General features: G+C 59.0%; 3 protein-coding genes across 10 annotated transcripts; 1 reads left to right on the top strand and 2 right to left on the bottom strand.

The window, feature by feature from the left end:
- Window positions 1–140: 140 nt before the first annotated feature.
- Window positions 141–4,617, top strand: MTX1 (metaxin 1). The gene is made up of 8 exons (XM_036124417.2): window positions 141–276; window positions 1,253–1,322; window positions 1,443–1,522; window positions 2,983–3,075; window positions 3,244–3,426; window positions 3,552–3,628; window positions 4,023–4,177; window positions 4,279–4,617. Exons 1-8 carry the CDS (start codon window positions 196–198, stop codon window positions 4,491–4,493), a joined length of 954 nt encoding a protein of 317 aa, XP_035980310.1. The 5' UTR covers window positions 141–195; the 3' UTR covers window positions 4,494–4,617.
- A 329-nt stretch (window positions 4,618–4,946) lies between these two features.
- Window positions 4,947–9,321, bottom strand: GBA1 (glucosylceramidase beta 1). 2 transcript variants are annotated; one of them, XM_036124415.2, is made up of 11 exons: window positions 9,059–9,321; window positions 8,634–8,721; window positions 8,194–8,418; window positions 7,926–8,072; window positions 7,484–7,617; window positions 7,096–7,268; window positions 6,625–6,862; window positions 6,081–6,305; window positions 5,561–5,724; window positions 5,194–5,310; window positions 4,947–5,093 (listed from the first exon to the last, which is right to left on the bottom strand). In XM_036124415.2, the coding sequence occupies exons 1-11, from the start codon at window positions 9,083–9,085 to the stop codon at window positions 4,988–4,990; spliced, it is 1,644 nt and encodes a 547-aa protein (XP_035980308.1). In that variant the 5' UTR covers window positions 9,086–9,321; the 3' UTR covers window positions 4,947–4,987. The 2 variants fall into 2 exon arrangements, with proteins under 2 accessions (XP_035980308.1, XP_035980309.1); XM_036124416.2 differs by having other exon boundaries at window positions 8,194–8,385; window positions 9,059–9,313.
- A 9,238-nt stretch (window positions 9,322–18,559) lies between these two features.
- ENTREP3 (endosomal transmembrane epsin interactor 3) lies at window positions 18,560–24,213 on the bottom strand. 7 transcript variants are annotated; one of them, XM_036124408.2, is made up of 12 exons: window positions 23,442–24,213; window positions 23,185–23,241; window positions 22,873–22,983; window positions 22,659–22,778; window positions 22,394–22,501; window positions 21,715–21,890; window positions 21,486–21,585; window positions 21,097–21,166; window positions 20,374–20,931; window positions 19,742–19,810; window positions 19,392–19,645; window positions 18,560–19,300 (listed from the first exon to the last, which is right to left on the bottom strand). In XM_036124408.2, the coding sequence occupies exons 1-12, from the start codon at window positions 23,664–23,666 to the stop codon at window positions 19,127–19,129; spliced, it is 2,022 nt and encodes a 673-aa protein (XP_035980301.1). In that variant the 5' UTR covers window positions 23,667–24,213; the 3' UTR covers window positions 18,560–19,126. The 7 variants fall into 7 exon arrangements, with proteins under 7 accessions (XP_035980301.1, XP_035980305.1, XP_077934699.1 ...); XM_036124412.2 differs by having other exon boundaries at window positions 19,392–19,612; XM_078078573.1 differs by having other exon boundaries at window positions 19,742–19,783.
- Window positions 24,214–24,291: the final 78 nt, after the last annotated feature.

Raw genomic sequence — 24,291 nt, 5'->3', positions numbered from 1 at the left:
GGGACCCGCCTCTGGAGCCGGCGGCGGCCACCCTCCCCAGAAGCCCTCGGCTCCGCCCCGCGCCGCCCCGCCCCGCCTCGGAGCTCGCTCCGGCCCCCGCCTCCGGCGGCCCGCGGGGCGGGGCGGGTGGAGGGGGCCGCGCGGGGCCGGGCGGAAGCGCGAGGGGAGGTGCTTCCGGGACAGAGGGCGGGCAAGATGGCGGCGCCCATGGAGCTGTTCTGCTGGTCGGGGGGCTGGGGGCTACCGTCAGTGGATCTGGACAGCCTGGCCGTGCTGGTGAGGGGTGGCGCCACTGCCCTCTGCTGCGCTCTGGAGGACTGGGGGGGGGGGAACCGAACTGGCCGATCGTCCGAATTTTGCCAGGGTGCCTCAGCGCGGGAGCACTGGGGGAAACTGAGGCAATCAAAGACTGCGCCTAGCCCATATGGGCTCGGTGCCCTATGGCTTAACAGCCTAGGTTTCGTGCAGCCACAGCAAGAGGCCTGGTTGGGGTTCAGGAAATGAGTCTTAAGTCCTTGCTCATCCACTTACTGGCTATGTGACCTTGGGGCGATCCCTTCTCGTCTCTGAGCGCTGTTTCTTCATCTGGAGGTTTACTGAGCCTGGACGATCTCCGGGCTCTCGGGCTTGGCATTCCTGTCTTCTCAGCCTCCCTTTCCTCCTCCTCCTCACTGAGCAGCATTTACTGAGCTTATTTATTGAACCAAAAGGCTTACCGCCAGGCTCTGTGCAAAGAGCTTTGCAGCCAGAAAGACTAGTTCACTTCATTCATTCACTCATCCTTCATTTAATAAGCACGTATCAGGCCTCTTCCAAATAGGGCACATTGGCACGCAAAGATGGATAAGACTTAGTTTCTCCCCTGCAGTTGTTTGCAGAACGGCAGACATGTTAGCAAATAAAAGTAATGTGTTCAGGTGCTAAGCTTTAAGTAGGAACAGGCCACAGAGACTCCCAGAGAAGGACATGGTCAGTGCTTCCAAGGAAAGGGATATACTGGTTAGGAGGAACTTAGGAGGCTATGTGTACATCAGGTAGATGGCAGGGGAGGGGACAGAGGGGAGGCTTTGAGTGGCAGACCTGTCCACACTCTCTGAGCCCTGTGTTGCCCATTGTGAAATGGCAGCCATAACGCCCACCTCTTCTTCTGTGAGGCAGGTACTAAGTGTAGCACAAAAGGAATTCAATAGATGTTATTTCTCTTCCTGATCCCCTCTGGGGGCCTCTCTGCCTTCTGCTTCCTTCCCTGCAGACCTATGCCAGATTTACTGGTGCCCCACTCAAGGTGCACAAGATCACCAACCCCTGGCAGAGCCCTTCAGGTACCCCATGTTCCTGGGGGGTGAGGAAGGGGTGGAGCAAGAGACGGACAGGAATGTGGTGTAAATCCATATGGATAGGCAGCTAAGGGTCTGGTGGGCATCCTTTTTTCTCAATGTCAGGAACTCTGCCTGCCCTCCGGACCAGTCATGGAGAGGTCATCTCGGTACCACACAAGATCATCACCCACCTTCGAAAAGAGGTAGGTGGCTCGGGAAGGAGGGCTGCCAGTGAGAGTGGTTCAGTCATTTCAGTGCAACAGACTTTTATTGATAAACGTCGAGCTAGATGCAGGAGACCCAGGGCTTCAAGGAACACGTAGTCCGATGGGAGAGACACACCCAGAGCTGCTGAGACCAGTAAAGCACTAGGCCAGGCGTGAAGCTGGGGAGCTGGGGAGGCATCTGGAGGCACAGTGCCTTTTGCCTGCTGGGCAGGGAGGGAGAGGTGAACAGGCTGATGACACAGGGAAGGGAAAGGACGGCAGAGGAGAATATCTGGCTCAGATGAGGCCCTCAAAGGTGGCTCCTGTCCTTCTCACAGGACCAGGTTGGGCTGGATATGGGGCTTAGGACAGACAAGGCTTCAAGCCAGCGTGGGGAAGTGGAGGGAGTATTACAAGAGGACTAGGGATACCTTGACTATGCTCTTCCCTCTGTCCTTGACTGTGTGACCTTGGGCAAGTTCCTTCACCTCCCAGAGCTTTAAGTTCCTTGTTTGTGAAAGGAGGGGGCTTAGGATCTTCCCAATGGCTCCTCTTTCATGGGAACACTTGTCAGAAGTGGGGCCTCTTCTTCATTTCTGCTTTCCGAAGGGTGAAGGAGCTGGGGAATTCAGTGGAGGCTTGGGAGGCATGGAGAGAGGGGATCCAGGTAGAATGCAAAGTTCCTGGCGGGGACTGGGCCACTGCCCTGATTCCTTATGTATGAGCACAGCTTTGGCAGTTTCCAGAGTGTTCTCCTAACACAGCCACATTGAGAGGAGATTCTACAGGGGAGAATCTGAGGCTCAGAGAGGTTTTTTTTTTTTTTAAGGATCATGTTCCAGAGGTTATGTGGGGACAAAACTTGCTCAGGATGTGGAGAGGGTTGCTGAGGACCAGACACGGGAGCCTACAAAGGTGTGGCAGGCTGAGAGCTGGGGTACGGTTAGAATGTGTGTGGTGGCGCCCGGGCCACGGAATGAAAGAGAAGAAATAGCCGTGGGCATTGAGAGAACAAGCCAAGGGGCCCTGGGCACGAGGAAGGCGTCCCTTAGTTCCTGGGGCATGGACTGAGGCCCACACGGCATCTGAGCTCCGCTCTGCCAGCCGTGCGCTGCCTGGACTGGGGAAGTTCCTGTTAGAAAGTCGCCGTCAGCAGGCACGCTGCCAGCTTTCTGTGGAGGCTCCGGGAGCTGCTCCTGGTTTGCGGCTGGGCCTGCCTTTCTCCCCGCAGCGGGCGCCCGACCTTGATGGCCAGCAGGCTCCGAGGCCCAGGCTTCCCGCCAACAGCAACAGGCTACTGAACGGGCCCAGGCAAGGGGGCCTCAGCAGGAAAAGCTGCTTGCTCTACCTCTGCTGCACTCAGAGGCCGTGCGGGTAGCACCAGACAGGATGCCTCCCTCCTTGGGGACGTGCCCTGGAGCCTCCTGGTGTCCGCCTCATGGGCATCTCCTCCACAGAAGTACAACGCTGATTATGATCTGTCAGCCCGGCAAGGGGCAGACACGTTGGCCTTCATGTCTCTGCTGGAGGAGAAGCTGCTCCCGGTGCTGGTGAGTGCGCCCAGACCTCCCAGCGTTCGTGGCCAGTAAGGTGGGGGCGTGGGGGGGTCATGGACACACTCACACACACGGAGGCCAGGGGCAGCACAGAAGCCCACCCTAAGTCAGGCAGCTGCGCTGGCTCAGACCTGCTTCATCCTTCCTACCTCCCCAATCCAGATCCATACTTTTTGGGTAGACACCAAGAACTACGTGGAAGTGACCCGGAAGTGGTATGCGGAGGCCATGCCCTTTCCCCTGAACTTCTTCCTCCCCGGCCGCATGCAGCGGCAGTTCATGGAGCGGCTGCAGCTGCTGGGCGGGAAGCACGGGCCTGAGAACGAGGAAGAGCTGGAGAAGGAGGTACCTCGGGGCAGGGGGCTGCTGTAGGAGAGGAGCCCCAAAGACCACGGCCAGGAACGGGGCCGCCCAGGCCGGGAGGGGGCTCTGTTCCCGCAGCCGCGAGCCTGCCTTGTGTCCTCCCGCAGCTGTACCAAGAGGCTCGGGAATGCCTGACCCTGCTCTCCCAGCGCCTGGGCTCTCAGAAGTTCTTCTTCGGAGATGCGTGAGTCCGTCTCCAGGGGAAAGACAGGCGGTTTGGGAGAAGATGCGGGTTCAGGTGTCGCCGCAGGGACTGGGGTGGCTCAGGCGCCGGACGAGAGGTCCTTGGGACAGACACTGGGCCTGATGACAGTGGGGCTGTGTGTGAGGTGGGAGGGCTGCCAGGCACAGGGGGGCCTGCAGGGCTGCGGGGCGCTCAATGTGCCCTTTATGCAGCCCCGGGATAGAGTCCCATTCAGGGCCAGGCTGGCGCCGCCTGGGGAGCCCTCCCCACGCCAGGTCCAGAACCGGGTGTCCTCTCCTCCCCTGGGGGCCCTCTGCTGCCAGGGCCCGCTCTTCCTCCCACCCTGTCCCCACCCCTTCTGCCACAGTCTCCTCCTGCCCTCTCTCTGCTCCAGCCCCGCCTCCCTGGACGCCTTCGTCTTCAGCTACTTGGCCCTCCTGCTGCAGGCCAGGCTGCCCAGCGGGAAGCTGCAGGCCCACCTGCGGGGGCTGCAGAACCTCTGCGCCTACTGCACACACATCCTCAGCCTCTACTTCCCCTGGGATGGAGGTAAGGGGCAGACGGGGGAGGGGTGGGCACCAGCCCTGGGGAAAGTGGGCAGGGGTCCAGGAACTAGCCCCCCACCCCCACCTTCCTTCCTTGTTCCTCAGCCGAGGTGCCACCCCCACGCCAGGCACCAGTGGGCCCGGAGACTGAGGAGGAACCGTACCGGCGCCGGAACCAGGTCCTCTCCGTGCTGGCGGGCCTGGCAGCCATGGCGGGCTACGCCTTGCTCAGTGGCATTGTCTCTATCCAACGGGCAACGCCTGCTCGGGCCCCGGGCGCGCGGTCCCTGAGCATGGCTGAGGAGGATGAAGAGGAGTGACGTGTCCTCACGCCCCCGGGACTGACTTTTCTACTGTCGTACATTCCAGAGGCCCCCGTGTTGCCCCATTGCCAGTACGGCTGGAAGTGGGGTGCCACTCCCGTAATAAACCTGTCCACGCTGACTGGAATCAGACACTCTCTTAAGGGGCCGCCGTCCTTCTGGCCGCCGTGCATGTCCTCCCTCATGTCCTCCTTCCCTCAGCCGCCCCCCACCCCCAGCTCGTGTTTGTCCAGACGGTGAGCTCACCCTGGGCCCCAGCCCAGTTTCCACGGAGCCGGCACACAGCACGGGGGTGGGGCCGCCGGGGCTGCCCTGTCCTCTCCCGAGGGGCCTCCAGCCCCCGGCCCCAGCCAGGGGGAGAGTGAGTCACCCAAACCGCTGCTCCCGGGCTTACGTCACCTACGCCCCCCCGGCCCTCCTAGAGCCTCCTCAGCCACACACAGCACGGGAGCCGACTCTGTCCCTTTAATGCCCACGCCGAGCCCGGGCCGTCACTGGCGGCGCCACAGGTAGGTGTGGATGGAGTAGCCCGGGGACAGCGTCTCCACGAAGCCCACGCCAGGGTCCTCGATGGTGAGAGGCACGTCCTTGGGGGAGCTGGCGAAGGGGGGGAAGAGCAGCTGAGCACTCGGCCTGCCGAGGCCGCCGTCCGGCCCCCGCTCTCCGGCCCCCCCACCCCCGGCCCCGCCGCTCTCACCGGTTCAGCACCACCACGACCGCAGAGCCGTCGGGACGTGTCAGGGCCACGGCGTCCAAGCCGTTCTTCTCGCTGGCCAGCAGCTCCACTCTCTGGGAGCCCTCCGGAATGAACTTGCTGAGGTGGGAGCAGGCGTGCTCAGGCCGGGCCCACTCCCTTCTCACTCAGCTGAGAAGGCACTCTCCCCCTGCCCACCCCCAGAGCCCCGGCCAAAGCTGCGCCCTCACTGCCCATCCCCAGCGTCCGCTGACGCCACCTGCTCACTTCCTGCCGGGGGGGGACCACGGTGCCTCCCCCCGGTGCCCTCCCCCACGGGGGGCGCTGTAGGCCTGTGCGGGAGATGCCAGGGGGCCCACCCTCCACTCACCTGAAGTGGCCGAGGTGATAGAACATGGGCTGTTTGTAAAACGTGTCTTTGGTGATGTCGACGATGATGGGGCTGTCCACAAAGTTGCGCACCCAGTTGGGCCCCCCTTCCAGGTTCAGGGCGAGGTTCCAGTCGGTCCAGCCGGCCACGTGGTAGAGGAGATTCTGGGGTGGGAGCAGAGCAGAAACAAAGGCTCCACACAGGGTCCCCAGACAATGTCGTTAAGGGTTGTGTGAGGAAGACAGGTGACGGGTGCCCCGTCCCCGTGACGGGTGCTCTATACCCTCGGTACTCGGGGCGGGGGGGGGGCGGGGGGTGAGGATGGAAGCATCGGAAGAGAAGCTGAGAAATTGAGGCAGATGAGGTGTGCCCGTCTGGGAGGGAAAGCGTGATAGGGAATCGCGAGATCCCAAAACTTGCCCCAAAGAGCGAGTCAGCGGGGACGGTTGGCGAAGAGGCCTTCCCTTGGTGAGACCAAGAGGGTGTGCGGTGGTGTGCCCGGTGGGGGGCGGGGGCTCACCGTGATGATGCTGTGACTGTACTGTACCCCTCGGTCCCAGGAGCCCAGGCGTACACTCTGCTCCCAGAACTTGGAGCCCACACAGGCCTCGGAGGCAAAGAGCATGGTGTTGGGGAACAGGCGGTGTGTCTCCCCCAGGGTGGCTTTGGCTGGAGCCAGGAAGTCCAGGTACCAGTGTACAGCAATGCCATGGACGTACTTAGCTGCATCCGGGTCCGCCAGCACCTTTACCGGGAAGGGCAAAGAGGGGACGGGGCCACTGAACCTGGGCCCTGCCCGGAAGGTTCTGGAAGTAGCACCAGGACCTGAGAAATGGGCCGTGGGGTGCAGGCAACTAGAGGGGCTTCAGGTGACAACCTGGGGACCCCTGGGGCCCTGGAGATCCAGAGGAGGTCAGCCCCCAGGGGAGCCACCTGGGCACCTGGCTCTAGGCCAGGGAATTCTAGGAACCAAGAGTTGGGGCAGGGAAGACACTCTGGGCGCCAGCCACCTGGATGCTAGATTTGGGGGTCACCGGGATACTCCTGGAGGCCCTGAGCCTTACCACCTGGGCCCAGTGAGGCAGCAGCAGGCGTTGGTCATCCAGTATGAGCAGACGGGTGTCGCGGTGCGTACTGTTGGCAAGGGCAGGACCCAGGTCCCGGGCGATGAAGTCTCGCTGGTGTTCGGGGGTGAAGCCCAGGCATTGGAAGGGGTACCCACTGAGCAGCCCTGCAGAGGGCTCATTCTCCGCCGTCACTGCCCAGAACCGTAACTTGTGCTCTGCATAGGCATCCAGGAACCTGGCAGGGCAAAGGGTGTGAGTGAGCCCGGCCAAGAAAAGGGACCAAGACCCTGGGGAACAGGAGGCCCATCAAGGGGGGAAAACTGACAGGCCAAGTCTGAAAGGCCCAGAAGGTAGAAAGGTGGTCTGAGGAGTCCAGTCTGGGGGTGGCCAAGGTCAAGGGGTGGGGCAGAGATGAGGGTGTCCAAGAGGGGAGCTGGTCCAGACCCCATGGCCTTGCAGCTCCCTTACTTCACAAAGTATCTGGCCCAGGTCTGGTGGTAGAGATCCCCGGGCCGACCCTTGAGTGACCCCTTCCCATTCACGGCCCCGTTGGTCTTCATCCACGTGGGTGACGTCCAGGGACTGGCGAACAGTGACACAGGGCGCCGGGCCAGCTCCAGGGCTTGGTGAATCAGGGGTATCTGGAGACAGTGGAGGTGAGGAGAGAGATACCCAGAGCTGGAATACGGACAGACTGGCCCGACCAGTGCATCAGGCCTAGCCATCGGCCCCCGCCCTGCCCCCCCCACCCCAGAACACAACAGAGCCAGGGGCAGGTTCCGCGTCTCTCCGCAGACTGCTCCGGCCTGAGGCTTCTCAGCCGGCAGGCATCGACTCCGCCAGGCCGAGTGCCCACCTTGAGCTTGACGTCCTCCTCAGGGAGGCTGAAGCCGCGTAACTGGAAGTCGTCAGGGGTATCATCGTACGTGTAGGTGCGGACGGAGAAGTCACAGCTGGCCATGGGGACCCGGATGATGTTGTACTCGATTCCTGCAGGAAGGCAAGGCCAAGGCAGGAGGGTCTGGGTCAGCAGGAGTGTGTGGGACCTGGCCTGCCCCCTGCCAGTCCTAAATGATGTCCAAGGCAGGCCAAAGGGAGCCTGGGCTCCGGGGCTGGGGCCTGCAGAGCCAGGCCTTCTGAGCCTCAGCATCCCTACGGGCTCAGTGAGAGGTAGGTGGGACACTCTTACTTCACTGGGCACTGAGAGAGGACCCAAATGTCAGGGGTGCGTGGAAGTCATGGTCAACGGAAAGGTCGGGGTGCCAGTCACACTGTCATCTTGTCCCCCTTTTCCTCACCTTCTTCAGAGAAATAGGATTTGAGTAGCAAATCCCGGGCAGGGGGTGACAGGGCGAGGATGTTGAGAGCAGCCGCATCTGTCATGGCCCCTCCAAAGCCCTTCACTTTCTGGAACGTCTGGCCTGGCCGCAGGGTCAGCAGCAGCCCTGAGAACACACACAGGGAACGAAGGGTCTCAGTGCGCAGGGAAGAAAGTCGTGGTGGTCACTGGCATGACAGCTCCGGGGGGACCCCAGCCTGCCCTGGGGGCAGGGATGCCGTGGTCACCTGTGCCCGTGCGGTTGGCCCGAATGGTCCCCAGGCTCTGCTCCATTCGGCGCCCGCTGCGCGTGCTCTCATACCGGCTGAAGGTGCCGGGGGCAGGCAGGGTCAGGGGCTCGAGAGAGTCACAGTACGTGGCATTGCAGACACAGACCACGGAGCTGTAGCCAAAGCTTTTAGGGCTGCAGGGCCGGGCACCTGGGAGGGAAGGAGCACAAGCAGAGGCTAGGGCTACAGGACGAAGACAGAGAAGGGACACACAGGTCAGAAGGACAGACAACACGGATTTCAAAACTCCTCTCGCTGTGCCCCCACCCAAGCTTGGGCTCAGTCGCTCAGAAGGGTTTATTCCACACCCACTGGTGCTCCTGGATGCCAGAAGGGGACCAAGGACCATCAGGCAGAGGGAGGCGGGGGGCTCCCTCCCCTCTCCGTGCCTCGCTCACCTGATGCCCACGATATTGCCTGAAGTAGAAGAAATCCCGTGAGGCTAGCAGCCATGATGCCTACCCTGCCCAGGGGCCGGGGACACTCCTGAGAACAGAATGACGACTGGCTAGAAGGCAAGCCCCTCTCCACGCCCAGCTCCCTCCTGTGGGCTGGGTGCCCACAGCCTAGTCTTCCACCCTCCTTTAACAGGGCCAGAACAAGGCCCACAGACAGCTGGGTGCTGCCCACCCCAACCAGGACCCCTCTCCTCCCCTCTTCCCACCGCCTCTCCCTCCACCCCTCCCTGCTCCATCTGCCCCTCCGTCGAAGAGCCATGAAGGCCTGGGCTGGAGGAGACTGTCATGCATTGAATTCCAGGGTCCGGATGGCCAGGATTCCGGGAGCAGCGTGACAGGACCGATGGGGAGCTGGGCCCACTCACCTCTCTGGGAGGACCTGAAAGCTCCATCACCAGGTGAGGGGACTGCAGGGCTCAAGCCTCGGAAGGATGGAGGATCCACTAAATAAAAACAGGGATGCAGGTACCGGCCGTAGCTATAGACACCGAATTAGCCCTGCAGGTTGGATTCCGGCCGAATGGAGCGGACGGGTCATGTGACGACTATGGGCGGGTCACGTGACACCGGAAGTGAGGCAACGGCCACCATACTTGTAAAGGGCGGCTCGCTTCCTCCTGGCTGTCGGCGCTTACTCATCCTGTGAGACTCTGCAAGGCGTGTGTGGATGACAACTTTAGGAAGAATCTAGATCGAAGATCTGCGTGGACGGTTGGGCCGAGGCTCCTGAATCCCAGAGGATGGGAGCCACAGCAGGCACACTGCTTTCTTGAGAAAAAAATTTTTAAGTAATACCTAATAAAGATGGGGCGCCCGGCTGGCTCCGTCGGCTGAGTGTGCGACTCTTGATCTCGGGGTCGTGAGTTCAAGCCCCGTGTTGGGCACGGAGCTTACTTAAAAAATTAAAGGGGCGCCTGGGTGGCTCAGTTGGTTAAGCGTCTGCCTTCGGCTCGGGTCATGATCCTGGAGTCCCTGGATCGAGTCCCACATCGGGCTCCCTGCTCGGCGGGGAGTCTGCTTCTCCCTCTGACCCTCCCCCGTCTCATGCTCTCTCTCATTCTCATTCTCTCTCTCAAATAAATAAATAAAATCTTAAAAAAAAAAAAGTGTCTTGCAAAAAAAATAAAATAAATTTTAAAATTAAAAATTAAAGTAATACTAATAAGGGTGATACTAATAAAACAGGCTCAGCCCCAGAATACTGGGAGATGGCTAAGGTACAGTTTGCCCTCCAGAGGCTCTAGAGGCAGGGAAGTTGGACGCGTACACGGATAGTTACAGATAAAGATGAGCTAACAGGTGTTCATGGTGGGAGTGACCCAGGAAGGCTTCATGGAGGAGAAGGGGCGGAAGAGCAGGGAGGAAGGGCCCTGGGCAGAGGGCCTGCACAGCTGGACGGAGGGAGTCATCAACATCGTGCCTCTTGGGACATGTTTTGTCATCAGATGAGGACTGTCATAACTGGTCTTCCTTTCCCGCAGAACAGGGAGGTTGTGAGGTTCAGAAACTGGAAAGCGTACACAGCTGTATCCTTGGTGGGTGTGAGAAGGGGGTTGTCCATGATGATGGCTCCTGGGCCACAGCACCTACGATTTAGCGGGAGGGACACGCACAGCTAGGACCTGACCAGCTGTAGCTCTTGGTGCCAATTGCTCATCTATAAAATGGAGGCAATACCACCCCCCCCCCCAGGGTCACTCCTGGATCAATAAGATAAATACAGTGCCTGGAGCCTAGTAGGTGCTCAGGAACCACTTTTTGTGGTGTCTTTTTGGTTTAATTACTTCAATGAAGACTTTCCAGACACAGTCCAGGCAAAATTGATTCTTTCTTGGGGCGCCTGGGTGGCTCAGTCGTTAAGCGTCTGCCTTCAGCTCAGGTCATGATCCCAGGGTCCTGGGATCGAGTCCCGCATCGGGCTCCCTGCTCCGCGGGAAGCCTGCTTCTCCCTCTCCCACTCCCCCTGCTTGTGTTCCTGCTGTCGCTATCTCTGTCTCTGTCAAATAGATAAATAAAATCTTTAAAAAAAAAAAAAAAATTGATTCTTTCTTCTAGGTTCCTAGAACACTGAGCCTCGTCTCAGGGAGACAAGCCGGGTCTGAGTCCCAGCTCTGCCACGTACTGGGTGTTCGACCTTCAATCAACGTCTTCATCACGCTGAGCCATATTCGTTGCACTCCTGATGTGCTGACCCCTGCGATTTCCCCAAATGTGGGAAACTCGACTGCATAATTTGTGGTAGCGGGGGACGGCGCTAAAGTGGTTCAAGAGAAATGGTTATGATCTTCTTGCGGCGCAGAGCTTTCCAGTGGTTTTTCCCCACACATTTTCAGTCTTGTTTGGGAGTAGTTTCGCCCCCCAAAAGAAGCAGTGAGTCTTTGCGTGTGGAGAACCCAGCTCGTAGCCCTTCTCCGTCCTACTCTCCTGGCCGGGAGGACATCGACCCAGCTCCCTCTCTCAGGGCAGAAAGGGCATTGGCTTCGTTCGGCCCAGAGGAGGATGAGTAGAGTCCATGAGGGTTTCTAGAGTCTATTTAGAAGCAGCACGGGCAGGTGCTCAGGAGGGCAGGTGCCCGGGAGGACAGGTGGCGGTGGTGGGGGTACAGGTGCCTGGGACAGGGTCTGGGCATCTGCGCCCCTCCCCCCAAGGCTGTGAAAAAAGGAAAGGGAGTGGCAACTCAACGTCACAGAATTGTTGAGAGCTCTAAGCACAATAATGCGTGTCTAGTGCACTGCTTGGCACCAAATATTGCAACAGGTGAGGTCTGTGTTTAATTCCGTGAAGGCACGTCTTACTCAGTCCATGCAGATGGCCAAGCAGAGTGGGCAGGTGCCAAAGTGTTGAACTGAACTGAATCCGCATCAGCAGGTCAGCACCTGCCCCACTCAGCTTCCTGCTTCTCCAGGAAGTGCTGCTCCTACAGAGGCCTTGCTGGGGGAGGCGGGGGCATAGACACCCGACACCTTAGGGCCCTCCGGTTCACTCATTCCACAGCAGGTGTGGAGCGTGGACTGCATCTGGCCCTGCCTGCCGGCTCGCTCGTAGCCGCAGAGCCCCCGGCCCCGTCCTGTGTCACTGGGCAGGCGCAGAGTTTGTAAGTCTGCTGTTTCTTCGTCTTACCCTTCAGTTTGAATGTCAACGTTCTCCAGCATGGGGGTGGCCGGCTGGCCCAGGCCCGGAGAATGTGAGTCTTGATCTTGGGGTTGTGGGTTTGAGCCCCATGCTGAGTGTAGATTGCTTAAAAAAATAAAAGTCCTAAAAAATTATTTTTCCAGCACAGACACCATCTCATCTTTCAGATTTCTCTCACAATGTGATTTGCTCTTGAGGCTTTTATATTTTATTTTATTTTTTATTTTTTATTTTTTTTAAAGATTTTATTTATTTTTTTGACAGAGAGAGACATAGCGAGAGCAGGAACACAAGCAGGGGGAGTGGGGGAGGGAGAAGCAGGCTTCCCGCTGAGCGGGGAGCCCGATGTGGGACTCGATCCCAGGACCCCGGGATCATGACCTGAGCCGAAGGCAGACGCTTAACGACTGAGCCACCCAGGCGCCCCTATATTTTATTTTTTAAATAAAGTTGGTGGGACACCTGGCTGGCTCAGTCTGTGTAGTGTGTGACTCTTGATCTCGGGGTCGCGGGTTCAAGCCGCATGATGGGTGTAGAGATTACTTAAAAAAAAGCAAATAAATAAAATAAATTAATAAACAAATAAATAAAATTGGTTATAATAAGAGCTAATATTTATGGAGTGCTTATTCTATGCTACTTTATGTTCGCGGCCTCATTTTGTTCTCACAAGGCAGATACTACGATTTTCCCCATCTTATTTATTTTTTGGATTTTATTTACTTATTTATTTTAGAGACAGAGAGAGAGAAGGGGAGCTGGGGGAGGGGGGGTGGCAACCAGCAGACTCCATGTTGAGCCCGGAGCCTGATGTGGGGCTTGATCCCACGACCCTGAGATCATGACCTGAGCCGAAATTCCAAGTCGGACACTTAATGGACTGAGCCACCCAGGCGCCCCTGTTTTCCCCATTTTAAAGATGAGGAACCTAAGACTCTGAAAGGTAATTAAATTGCCCAAAGTCCAGTGGCCATTCCGTGGCAGACACTGGATTCATGTCCAGAATCCCACGACATGCTCCACGTATTTCCTGAGCACCTCTGGTGCGCCAGACGCCATGCGAGGTGCTGGTTATTTTCAAAAGCTGCGGTGCTCGCGTTGCTTTAAGTCGTCCCGTGTGTTCACGGTGTGTTCTTCTCACCCAAGTTGAAGCCCGTGTTGGCTGCTGATGCTGGCTACGTGGTAGCATCTCTGGATCCTTTTTTCCAAGGGCAGGGCTCAAGGCCTGCAGCTTCCCAGTGAGCCCACCTCGAGAACTCCCCAGGGGGGCAAGGACGACTGACTCTCAGCTGGGAGGGGCAGCTCAGCTCCGCTCTCCATCCCGGGAGGTCTCAGCCCCAAAGCCTGAGCACTCCTCTCCATAACAAGTATTTCCTAACACACTTGTTCCTGTGCTGGAATGAATGTAAAGATAAGAGGACTTACTTATAGGGCGCCTGGGTGGCTCAGTCGGTGAAGCATCTGCCTTCGGCTCAGGTCATGATCCCAGCGTCCTGGGATCGAGTCCCGCATCGAGTGCCTCATCGGGTTCCCTGCTCGGTGGGGAGTCTGCTTCTCCCTCTGCCTGCAGCTCCCCTGCTTGTGTTCTCTCTCTTTCTCAAATAAGTAAATAAAATCTTAAAAGAGGACTCACTTATACACAAACTTTAAAAGAATCAATACAGTTACCTTAATTGGAATAAAAAGAAAGAATAATGGGACAAATTTTTATTATAAAATATGTTTTCAATAAGTAAATGTTTACACCCTGTCATCTAGAAGACATAATGTAGTCAGATCTTGTACTAACCTAAGTGGAATAAATTGGGATTTAATAGAAGCAAAAACAGACCACGAATTAATACATAATTTATGTAATATATGTCATTTTCACAATATGTAATTATCATTGTGCTACAAAAATATGAAATATATGATAAATCAAAATGTTTAAGGTGGCGCCTGGCTGGCTCAGTTGGTGGAGCGTGCAACTCTTGATGTTGGGGCTGTAGGTTTGGACCCCACGTTGGGTGAAGAGATTACTTAAAAATAAAATCTTAAAAAAAAAAAAGGAAGGGGATGCCTGGGGTGGCTCAGTGGTTAAGCATCTGCCTTTGGCTCAGGTCATGATCCCAGGGTCCTGGGATCGAGCCCCGCATCAGGCTCCCTGCCTGAGGGGAAGCCTGCTTCTCCCTCTGCCTCTCCCCCTGCTTGTGCTCTCTCTCTCCCTCTGTGTCAAATAAATAAATAAAATCTTAAAAAAAACCCAACCCCTCCCTTTATTATTATATGATAAAGTCCTGCTTAAATTTAAAGGCTTAATTTTGATTTTTACTTTGAATGTGTTGTTGAGCAGAACATTCCAGAGTCAAGCGGAACGAGAGATGGTTTTTCCTCGCGCGGGACAGTAACGCGCCTTTCCTGTCCGCGCGCCTGCAAGTCCTCAGACCGCCTCCGGAGGGCGGTCCCCACGAAAGACACCCGTTTTCAGAACGGCCCCTAGGGGGCGGCTGAGGACCACTGCCCGAGGGCGGCCCGCCGGGGCGGCCGCCAGGGGCGCCCGAGGTGCACAAAGCACTCCGCAGGCCTCTTGCGAGCGCTTCAGGGGACTCCGCCGAGCTCCAGCGACGGCAGCTGGGAACGAAATAGAAGCCGAAGTACAAAAGTAGTTGGTGCCGCGGCGCGGCAGCTCTGACCCCACGTCGCGCGGCCCGTGCGGGGCGGCGGGCTCGGCTCGCATGCGAGCTCCTGCGCTGGGGACCGCAGAGCATGCCCCACGCTCCTTGCCCTTGAGGCCTCAGACAGGCTCCCCAGGCAGGGACCCCTTCACAACCCAGGTCACCAGCACCGTCAAGCCCGAGGGGCACTTTCTCATTCATGCACCGCAGAGCAGGAGCTCAGGAAGTTCTTTCTAGATGAACCAATGAACAAATCTTACCGGTCAGCTCTGGCTTCTGATCTGAAGACACACCACGCCTTCTGATCACTGACACCAAAAATCACCTCTCTCTGCAGCGAGACCCGTTCTGCCCCTTCCTCACTAGGTGTGGCTTCATCCCTGGATTCATCTGATTAACCAGCCCCTTTGCCGCCAGGCTTACTGAGATATAACTGACAGACCACCGTGTGTAAGTTCAGGGTGACGGTGGGATGCTTTGATACATGTATATACTGCAAAGTGATTACTACAATAAAGTCAGTTTGATTACCCAACTCTTCAACAATACCTACAGCATTCTCGGTAAGGCCCAGGGCAATCTCAAGTACCTGTGCCCTGAGGGCTATCCGAAAGTTCTCTCAGAACAACAGCCAATCTTTCCTTATGAATGCAACCCCTTCCTCCCAGAACCTGGGGCTCATCCTTGACTCTGTCCTCTCTCTGTACCCTTATCCCCATTATTTCTTCTCTGAACTGCTGAAACATCTCTCTCTTGGTCTCCTAACCTCCAATTTTCTCTTCCAATCTGTTCCCCCAAAACTGGATGTTCTAACTAAAATACAAATTCTGAAGCATCCAGTCTCTCTCTCTCTCCTAAAATCCTTCAGCGGCTCCACACTGCCCTTAAGAGAGGTTATGGGACCTGGCCCCTTGTCCCATCTTCATTTCTCACCTGTCCATTTGCACCTTATGCTCCAACCACATTCCTCCAATAGGCTATATTTCATTTCACCTCTACTCTCCCTTTGGCCATGAGTACTTTCTTCTTCTCCTCTCTTGGAAAAAAAAAAAAAAAGAACAACTACTCCTTTTCATCATTGAGGCCTGAAACTTAATGTTACTGCCATCAGAATCATCTTCCTGACACCTCTGACTGGGTTAAGCATCCTTGCTCTGTGCTTCCCAATTCACCCACCCAACAAATAATATAATTGAACATCTGCTATGTGCCACTCTACTAGGTCCTGGGGATACAGCAATGAATAGGGTGATAAAGTCCCTGGCCCTGGGGAGCTTATATTTGAGTGGGGATGGAAGACAAAAAACAGATAATTTCAGGTGGCCATGAGAATTACGAAGCACAATAAAGGGTAGAGCGTGCTGGACAGAGGGGACGAGTAAGGAGTTCGGAGGAAAAGGTTGGTTGCCAGTCTCTGGGCCTTGGTGACCACAGTAATGACTGGTAAATTTTGTTCTAAGATGGAAATGCACTGGAGAGTTTGGTACAGGGAAGTGCCAAGATTAGATTTATATTTTCAAAATAACACTTTGGCTGCTGTGTAGAAATCAGACTGTGAGGGACAGCTGCAAGACAGGGAGACCAGCCTCCTCCCCTCGTTCTCCGTCCCTTCCGTAGACTGTCTTCCTTCAGCATGCAACACTCCTCTCCTCCAGTCAGACTCCTTCATGCTAATGCTGCTAACACAAGCTCACAGCCCTACGAGGCTTGTGTAGTTCACCACGGCTGTAATGACTCCTACCAGTGCTTGCTTTGTCGGTGGGTAAGCCTCGAGGGTAGGGACCAGGCATCCTGGTGCCCCGCCCCATCCCCGGCGGCGCCCTATTCCCCGGCCCCGCCCCTGACCCCACCCCGCCCTGTTCCCAGGCGGCGCCCCATCCCCCGGCCCCGCCCCATCCCCGGTGGCAGCCAGAGACTCGCGCTGGTTCCGTGCGCAGTGTACGTTTGTCGAATGACTAAAGAATGGATAAATTATACAGACTGTCTTCCCACTCCACCTCTCAAAAAAACAAGTGGATGGAGAGCATTTAAAGATTTCATCCGCTGGCGCCTGGGTGGCTCGGTCGGTGAAGCGTCCGCCTTCGGCTCAGGGCATGATCCCAGGCTCGTGGGATCGAGTCCCGAGTGGGGTTCCCTGCTCGGCGGGGATCTGCTTCTCCCCCTCCCTCTGCCCCCACCCCGCTTGTTCTCTCTTCTTCATTAGCAGAAGAGGGCCATCCCTACAATTAATAATGACAACGATGATGAAAAGGTGGACTGCAAACGCAGAGGGGACAGTCCAACAGCGCAACATCCAACACGCCTACCGCCGAGGCGAAACAGCAGCCTCAGCCAGAGGCAAAGCGAAACCCCGGCGCCGCCCGCACTGCGGGGAGGCCGGGCGGGGACACCGGCCCGCGAAGCCGGCGCTCGGCCGGGAGCAGCCCCTTGACGCGCAGCCGCGGGAGTCGCGGGAGTCGCGGGAGTCGCGGGGCGGCGGGGCGGGGCGGGGCGGGGCGGGGCCTCGAATCGCTGGGAGGCGGGACGCGGGCCCCTTCCGCACGACTATTGGTCGTCTTGAGGACGGACTGCTCTCGCTGAGCAACCGCAGTCCAGATGGAGCGCAAGCGTATTCGGGAGTCTACGCGAAAGGGCGCGGAAGGCGAGAGGCGCGCATGCGCCTGGGCTGCGAGCCGGCCGTAACGAGCGGGGCGGGTGGTTTCCCTCAACGCGTCCCGCCCGCGGAGCGTGCTCCTCTGGGAGCCTCGCGACAGGGAACGTCCGGTGCCCAGAAACTGCCCCGCTGGGAACCCCCGTCTCCAGCTCCTCCTACCCCGTGTTGTCGTCCGGCCGCGCCCTGACCCGCCCTGCGGCTGGTGAATTATTGACGAAGCCGTGCAGCCTGACGCCCTCCGCGGGCAGCGCGCCTCCCCCGCGGGCCCCTGTAGTCGCTGTTAGACCTCGCGCGGGGAGCGGAACAGCGCGAGGTAATCCTGGGTAGTGCTCCGTGCTCGGAGCGACGTGCCACTGACGGCGTGACGGCGCGGAGGCGCGGAGGGCGCCGCGGGCAGCGGAGGTGCGCGAGCCCGTGCGTGAGGCCGTGCGGCTGGAGCGGAGGGAGACCGGCTGTGCACCTGCCCGTAGTCTGCTCGGGAGTCTGGAGGGTAGTCTCAGTACAGCGGGAACCCCGTAGACTCAGGCAGAACCTTGGTGTGGCGTGATTTCTTAGCACTCCGCCGAGTGGGGAACAGATTTTTAGGAAGAGTGGAAAATAGACCAGTTCAGAGCTGGGAGAGAGGGGCGTGGCTTGAACCTACCGAGGTAGCTGGTGAGACGCCTGAATTCAGGATGGGATTGGGTTGTGTTGGGTGAGGGAAGAAATAAAATCAGGATGATTCCCAAGCTTTTGGAATGTGCAACCAGGTGAATGGTGGTGCAGTTTATTGAGATGGGAACAGGTGCTGGGGATGGGACTCAAGGTTCATTTGTGGTCACGGTGAGTCTGAGACGTCCATTGGACATCCAGGCAGACACGTCAAGTTGGAGGGTGGAGCTCATGGAGAGGGACCAAGGAGAGAGTTATGCATGGACAGGCAGACGGTATTCAAAGCCATGGATTTTGCTAGTACCACTTGCAGGCAGAAAATAGAAGAGGGCCACGGGGAAAACCCTGGGTTCTCCGGCATCAGACGACCCAGCAGAGGCAGAGGATATGGCAAAGGAGACCGAGAGGGTAGAGAGGAAAAGGAGGAGTATGAGGTCTTCAAACACAAGAAAGGGCAAAATTCAAGAGAAAAGATGCGGATTATCTGGCTTCAAAGTTTCTCAGGAGTCAAGTGACATGCAGGCCGAGAAATGGCCATTGGGTCTTTTACCTTTTTGGTTACTGAACACTTTTTCAGGGGCAGTGCCTAGGGAGGGGGGGGATGGAGCCTGACGGGAGTGTTCTAAGAAGAGGATGAAACGCAGAGAGAAAACATTTTGCTATGAAAAGGAGCAGAGATATAGGCGGTTGGAAATAAATGTCTGGAGAGATTTTCTTACCTATGGGAGATACCAGAACAAATTTCCATGGTGACAAAGAATGACCCCGAGGAGAAGGGGGAAACCTGAAATTTACTGAAGCCTTATTTAGTGTATTAAGAGCTTTACAAACATTCGTCTTCACAATGTTTTATGGATCAGGCAGTTGAGGTTAAATAATTTGCCCACGGTCATGCAGCTAGAGGTGGCAGATCTGAGAGCCACCAGATTTCTCGGACTCTTCATGCCTTACCACCCCATTGCACAGGCACACAGCGCCCTGTGCATAAGCACTGGGACATGCCTTTGCCCTGGCCAGAGTGCCCGTCCAGTCAGAGAGCTCACTCATGCTGGGGTAGGGCTTTATTTTCCTCTTCCGATGCTGTAAGCAGGGGCCTCTCCCCCCGCCAGCCTGAACACCCAAATACCCATGCAGCACAGGACAGAAGCCCTCCCCGTCCTGAGAGGCAGCGGCAAGCAGGAGGAGCTCCCAGAGGTAGGAGGCAAAGGGATACTTCTGGGGGTGTTCAGCGGGTTTCTTTTTGTGTCAGCCGGTGCATGGGGTGCTGGTTGGTCCCAACCAGCTGGTGCCTATGGGCCCAGCATTCATCTGGAGCTGTTCAGAGTGGCAAGAAGCCCAGGTCAGAGCCCGGTCTCCCGGCTGCCCCCACTGAGGCTGAGGCTGTGGGGGCGGGTACCACGCTCCAGCCGGCGGCCGGACAGGAGGCGCCGCAGGGAAGAGCCGGAGCTCAGGTCGCCACAGCTTCGAAGGTGGAGGCTCTCTCGGCCTGGCCGGCCCCATGGGCTCCGGGGCACCTAGAGGCGGACACAGGACAGGGCATCAGCGTGGCTCAGCCTGAAGCTCCAGGCTTTCCTGGTTATCTTCCCAGACTCCCCTAACTCCTACCTGCTTAAGCCCATGGGCCCCATTCCCACTGGGGTCTGGGGCCTTCTTGGACATCTGGAAGAAACGAGTGACCAAGCCTCGGCCTGGCCAGCTGCTCTTCAGGTCTCCCAGGGAGTGGGCAGGTGCCGGGCCCGAGGGCAGGGGGACCTTTTGAAAGGTGGGCACGGGGCGCCGTTTCTCAGCTGAGCGGGCACGTAGCAATTTGGGCGAAGGGCAGCGGGCTAGACGGAAGAGGCAGGCTTCAGAGCAGAGCCCTGGAGACAGAGAAGGTGGGAAGGGAGGTGCACGGAGGGCCAGGCAAAACTCCCATAACCGCCTCCCCCCACCTCGGTACCAATCACACGCCTGACCTGTATCTGCAGAGGAAACGGAAGCAGCTTCTTCCTCGAGCGCTTTGGTATAAAGGTCCCTGAAGTCAGCTGGGGAGGAGAGGGAGGGACTGGAAGGGCCCAGTGGACACGCCCTCCAGGCGAGACTCAAGCCCGGAGGAGCTTTCCCAGCCCCCACACTCCACCCTCAACCGAGCAGGCATCCCCTCTGCCTACATCTGCCAGAAACCCGATGGTAGAGCCCAGCTAGACAGGAACTAAGGCGGTCTGGTTGGTGGCTGCATCCCCCCCAGTCCCCCCAGTACTTGGCACACAAGGCCAGTGCTAAAATTCTATCGCATCACCTCATTCCTCAGTAACTCGAGCACCTGGGCCGAGGGGCCGCTACTGCGCCCCATGAACAGGCAGGAAGCCGAGGCTTGGAGAGGGTGGGTAACTAGCCCCAGCTGGGAGCTGTGGAGTTTGGTTTTAGCCCTTCAGCTACTGATGGTGGGTTTTTAGAGGTGAGCACTCAGAAGTGTCTACTGCAGGAGTGAACTCACCCCTTCTTCCTCCTTGGGGACCTCCACGGTGTCCTAAATCCTGGCGGGCACCCCTGGCCCTCTAACTCCCCTGCCTGTGCGCTCCTGAACCTTTGGCGGGGGGATGCTCACCGGTGTCGCTGGAGGTGGTGATGCCTGGGTCACTGTGGGACCGCGGCAGCTGCAGCGGTGGTCGGGGAGCCGGATGAGGAGGCCGGTGCCCCGGGGGGGTGAGGGAACCTGAGCTGTCGCTGAAGCGGCGAGTGGGGGCGCAGGCGGGAGGGGCCGCAGCGGGCCGGCCGCCTCCCCGGCTGCCTCCCCGGGGGACCCGCCGCCTCAGCTCGGGGAAGCAGGGTCCCACCCAGGGCGGCCAGCCCTCCAGCCGGTGGCAGCTGCGGGCGGCCGTGGGGGCCCCCAGCGGGGGTGGGGCCTCGGGGGCCGAGCAGGAATAGGAGCGGGCGGCCCTCGGGGGTCGCCGCGGCAGGGGGCTGTCCTCAAAGGGGCCGCGCAGGCCGCAGTCCAGGCTGAGGCAGTAGCCGGCGCGGCTGCGCTGAATGGAGCGGAAGAGCACGTAGTCGACGGAGCGCACGGAGCCCTGCAGCTCCAGCAGGCACGAGTCCTCCGACGGGCTCGAGCCCCCAGGGAGGTCACCGATGGCCGACAGCACCAGAGACCCGCTGTCCATGGACACTGTGGGCGGCAGGAGGGCGTGGGGGGGCGCCAGTCTTTTCGCAGCCCCTCAGCGGCCACGCTGCCTCCAGAGCGACCTCAGAGGAGGCAGGTCAAGTCCAGCGCCCCGCCCAGCTCTGCTCTCGCAGGCAGCCCAGCCCTTGCCCCCCTCCCCATTTTGCTCACCGTCTACAATGGAGGCCACCCGCTCACAGATGCAGGAGCCATCGTGAAGCTGAGGATCAAACAGAGTGGCCTGCAGAAAACGCGAGCGTCAGGGGGCCAGCCCGACAGGCTAATGTGGCCACCCCATGTGCTGTGTGCTGGACAGAGCTCTGAAGACCTAGCTTTCAGTCCAGCTTTGCCACCCTGTCCAGGTCAGTTATGTGGGCCTCAGTTTCCACATCTGTAAAATAGAAATAATAGTCCCCCCCATCCCCACCCCCGGGCTCTAGGAAGACCAGGTGCCACAAAGACCGTGAGGACTACTGTTTTCTTTGTCCAGTGACAGCAGCTCCCTCAGCTTTTCAGGTTCTCTCACCAGCTCCCCAGGCCACACCGAGCCCTGCTCTCACCTGGCTGTCTCCTCGTAGCCCCATGACAGCCTCATAAGAAGGGGGGCAATCCGTAGGGTACAAGGGCACCGGACTGTCCATGGAGCCATTGTAGGTGATGCTGGCAGGATGAGGGAGAGGAAAGAGCCTGGAAGAGCACTCCTACTCCACAGAGCTCCCTCCCCAGCAATCCAGGCTGCAGCCCTGGCCCCCTGCTCGGTTTCCCCAGCAGGACTCCACCAGGCCTCACCTCTGTGCATCTGTTTCTGAGCTGCAGGTGTACTCTGGGGGATAGTAGGGCGGAGGGGGCACCGGTGGTACGAATTCCTCCAAGTCCAGCATGGTGTGTAGGAGAGGAGCTGGGGGTGACGACGTACAGCCCAGAGGCCCCAGGGGGCCTGAGACTGAGCGCTCAGGGGCCAGCTGCTGGGGAGCAAGCAGATCGGCAGGCCTGGTTTCTGGGAATGCAGCTCCTAGGCTCCCAGACTCCTCCACATTCTCCTGGTCCTGCCTCCTCCCTCAGCCAGAACCAGCTCCTCTTCTCTCTCTGCCCCAATCATCCAGAAAGTCCTCCACTTATGGCCCCATCTACATCCAGAATTGCCATCTGTTCTCTGCCCCCACTAGAACATCAACCCTTTATCCTCGTCCCCACCTAGGATCTTCTGGACTTCACCCAACTTGTAGTCCCATTTAATGTCCGCTCTCTGAGCTGACATCACATATTTTTCTCGCTCCCCCCCTTCCCCTCCTCATCCTTCCGTGAACCCCCCTAAACATCCCTACACTATATGTGCCTAATACATGACCCACAGCCCCTGAGGCTCAGAGCCAGCGCCGCAGCCACCATCCCCTCAAGCCCAGGCCCGGCACACACACCCCTGCCCCGCATCACACCTGCTTGCCGTTGGCCCTGGCCCGCCTCTCACCGTGTGCACGAGATCCAGGGAGAAGATCTGGATGCAGCAGACAATAGCAGAGAGGGTGCAGATGACGGCGGCACAAATGGTGATCCCGCAGACGCTGAACAGCAGGTTCTGAAAGCCAGAGAGAAAGAGGGGTGTGAGCGGGGTCTGGGGAGGGGGAATCCCACAAGTTCTGGGCCTGTGAGGACTCCAGAAGGGGAGGCAAAGGTGAAAACCAGGGAGATGGTGGGGGGGAAAGGAATGGCTGAGGCGGGGAGTGCACGCTCACCTTGAGGGCTCCTCGGGCTTCGTCACAGGTGGAGTTAGGGGCAACTTTCAGTTCCTGCCCTGACTCTGGACAGGGCCGGAGTAGGGGGACGGAGGGGCAGCACACACAGACCTTTCCTTCCTGAGTGGCAGAGGGGAGGGCGAAGTCAGGACAAACCCGGTGTCCCGCACACTCCGCCCAGCAGTTCTTTCCGGCCCTCCCTCCTCAGTCTCACCATGGAGCAGTCTTGGAAGTCCCGGGCCAGCTGAGCATTCTTACAGGAGAGAACAGAGCCAGCCATGCTGAGCATGACACAGAGCACCGAAAGCAGGGAGAAGAAGGAGATCTGGGGGAAGCAAGTGCACACTCAGGGCGGGGGGCCCTCAGGGGTACCCTCTACCACGGATGGGGCACCCCCTTCACACACATCCATGCCTGCCTGGCATGAACTGCACAGCCAGTCCCCCCCCTCCTCGGGGGTACATGCGGGCATCCCCTCAGGTGCTGGGCACCTGCCTCCCAGTGGGCACCAGACCCTAACACCTACCACTAAAGTGAATGGCCGCTTCCAAGACACAACGCCAACCACCCCGGAGAATGCCAGCTGGGGACAGAGTGGGCACAGGCTCAGCCTGGCAAGGGGGAGGCACATGAGTGAGCCCCTCACCACAGGGTGTGCCCAGCCCTGTAAGAAGACAGCCGCCCAGAAGAGGGAGGAGAGGCCAGCATTTGGACTGGCAGCTAGTGTGGAGGGGCGGGGCCCCAGGAGCCTACCCCCCCCCAAGGACTGTGCACCCAACTCACCGAGAATCCAGCCCAAGATGGGCAGGACCTCTTGATGCTCTCCGTGGTGGTGACAGAGGAGGCCACCATGCTGAAGGTGACCACCAGGACACCCAGGAGCACCTGGGCCAGCCCCAGCGTGAGCAGGGCCTGCAGCCAGGGTCGGTGGAGGCGGAGGTGGGTAAGGCCCCGGGTGCTGGGTCGGCTGGTCAGCGAGCGGCTGGAGTCAGTGGGCGAGGGCATCATGCCTGCTGCCCGGTTGCCTGCGCCTCGCTCGGCCTCCACTGGCACTTGGGAGCATCTCAGAGGCGCCCAAGGCCCCGTCCTCCCTCCTCTCCACCCTCTTTGCTCTAGAGCCCACCGCCCGGATGGGTCCCCTGGGGCATGGCCCAGGGCCTCCAGCTGGGCGGGGGCCCAAGGGAGGGGCGTCGCGGAGGGGTCGCGGGGGGCTCCCTCCCCACCGCGGGCACCGGACGGGCACCGTGCCCGGGACGGCGATGAGGACGCAGAGGCGCCGGCTCATCGCATCTCCCTGGAGAACAGGGGTGCCGAGAAGGGCAGGTCCAGGCGTGAGGAGAGGCCGCGGTCGAGAACCCCGGGAAGGGCGGGGAGGATAAAGGCGAGGAGGGTGGGAGGAAGAGGGGAGGGGTCCTGGGGTCCGAGACCTTCTGGCGGGGAGAAGCCGGGGCGCCACCGGCTGCGGGGCCGCCCTCCCCGCTCTCCCGCGACACGCTGCGCTCCCCAGCTTGGGCGGCAGCAGGTCCTGCCCAGGGCCGGGGGCGGGGCGGGGGCGGGGGCGGGGCTGCGCGGTGCACCCCGGGAGCCGGCGTCGGCCCGCAGGCCCGGTGCAGAGGGGGCGGGCGGGGCGGGG

Source organism: Halichoerus grypus, chromosome 7 (assembly GCF_964656455.1).
Source record: "Halichoerus grypus chromosome 7, mHalGry1.hap1.1, whole genome shotgun sequence".
In the NCBI taxonomy this organism is placed as follows: Eukaryota; Metazoa; Chordata; class Mammalia; order Carnivora; family Phocidae; genus Halichoerus; species Halichoerus grypus.
The sequence above is the reverse complement of the archived record's forward strand: the minus strand, read 5'-3'. Positions and strand labels throughout refer to the sequence as shown.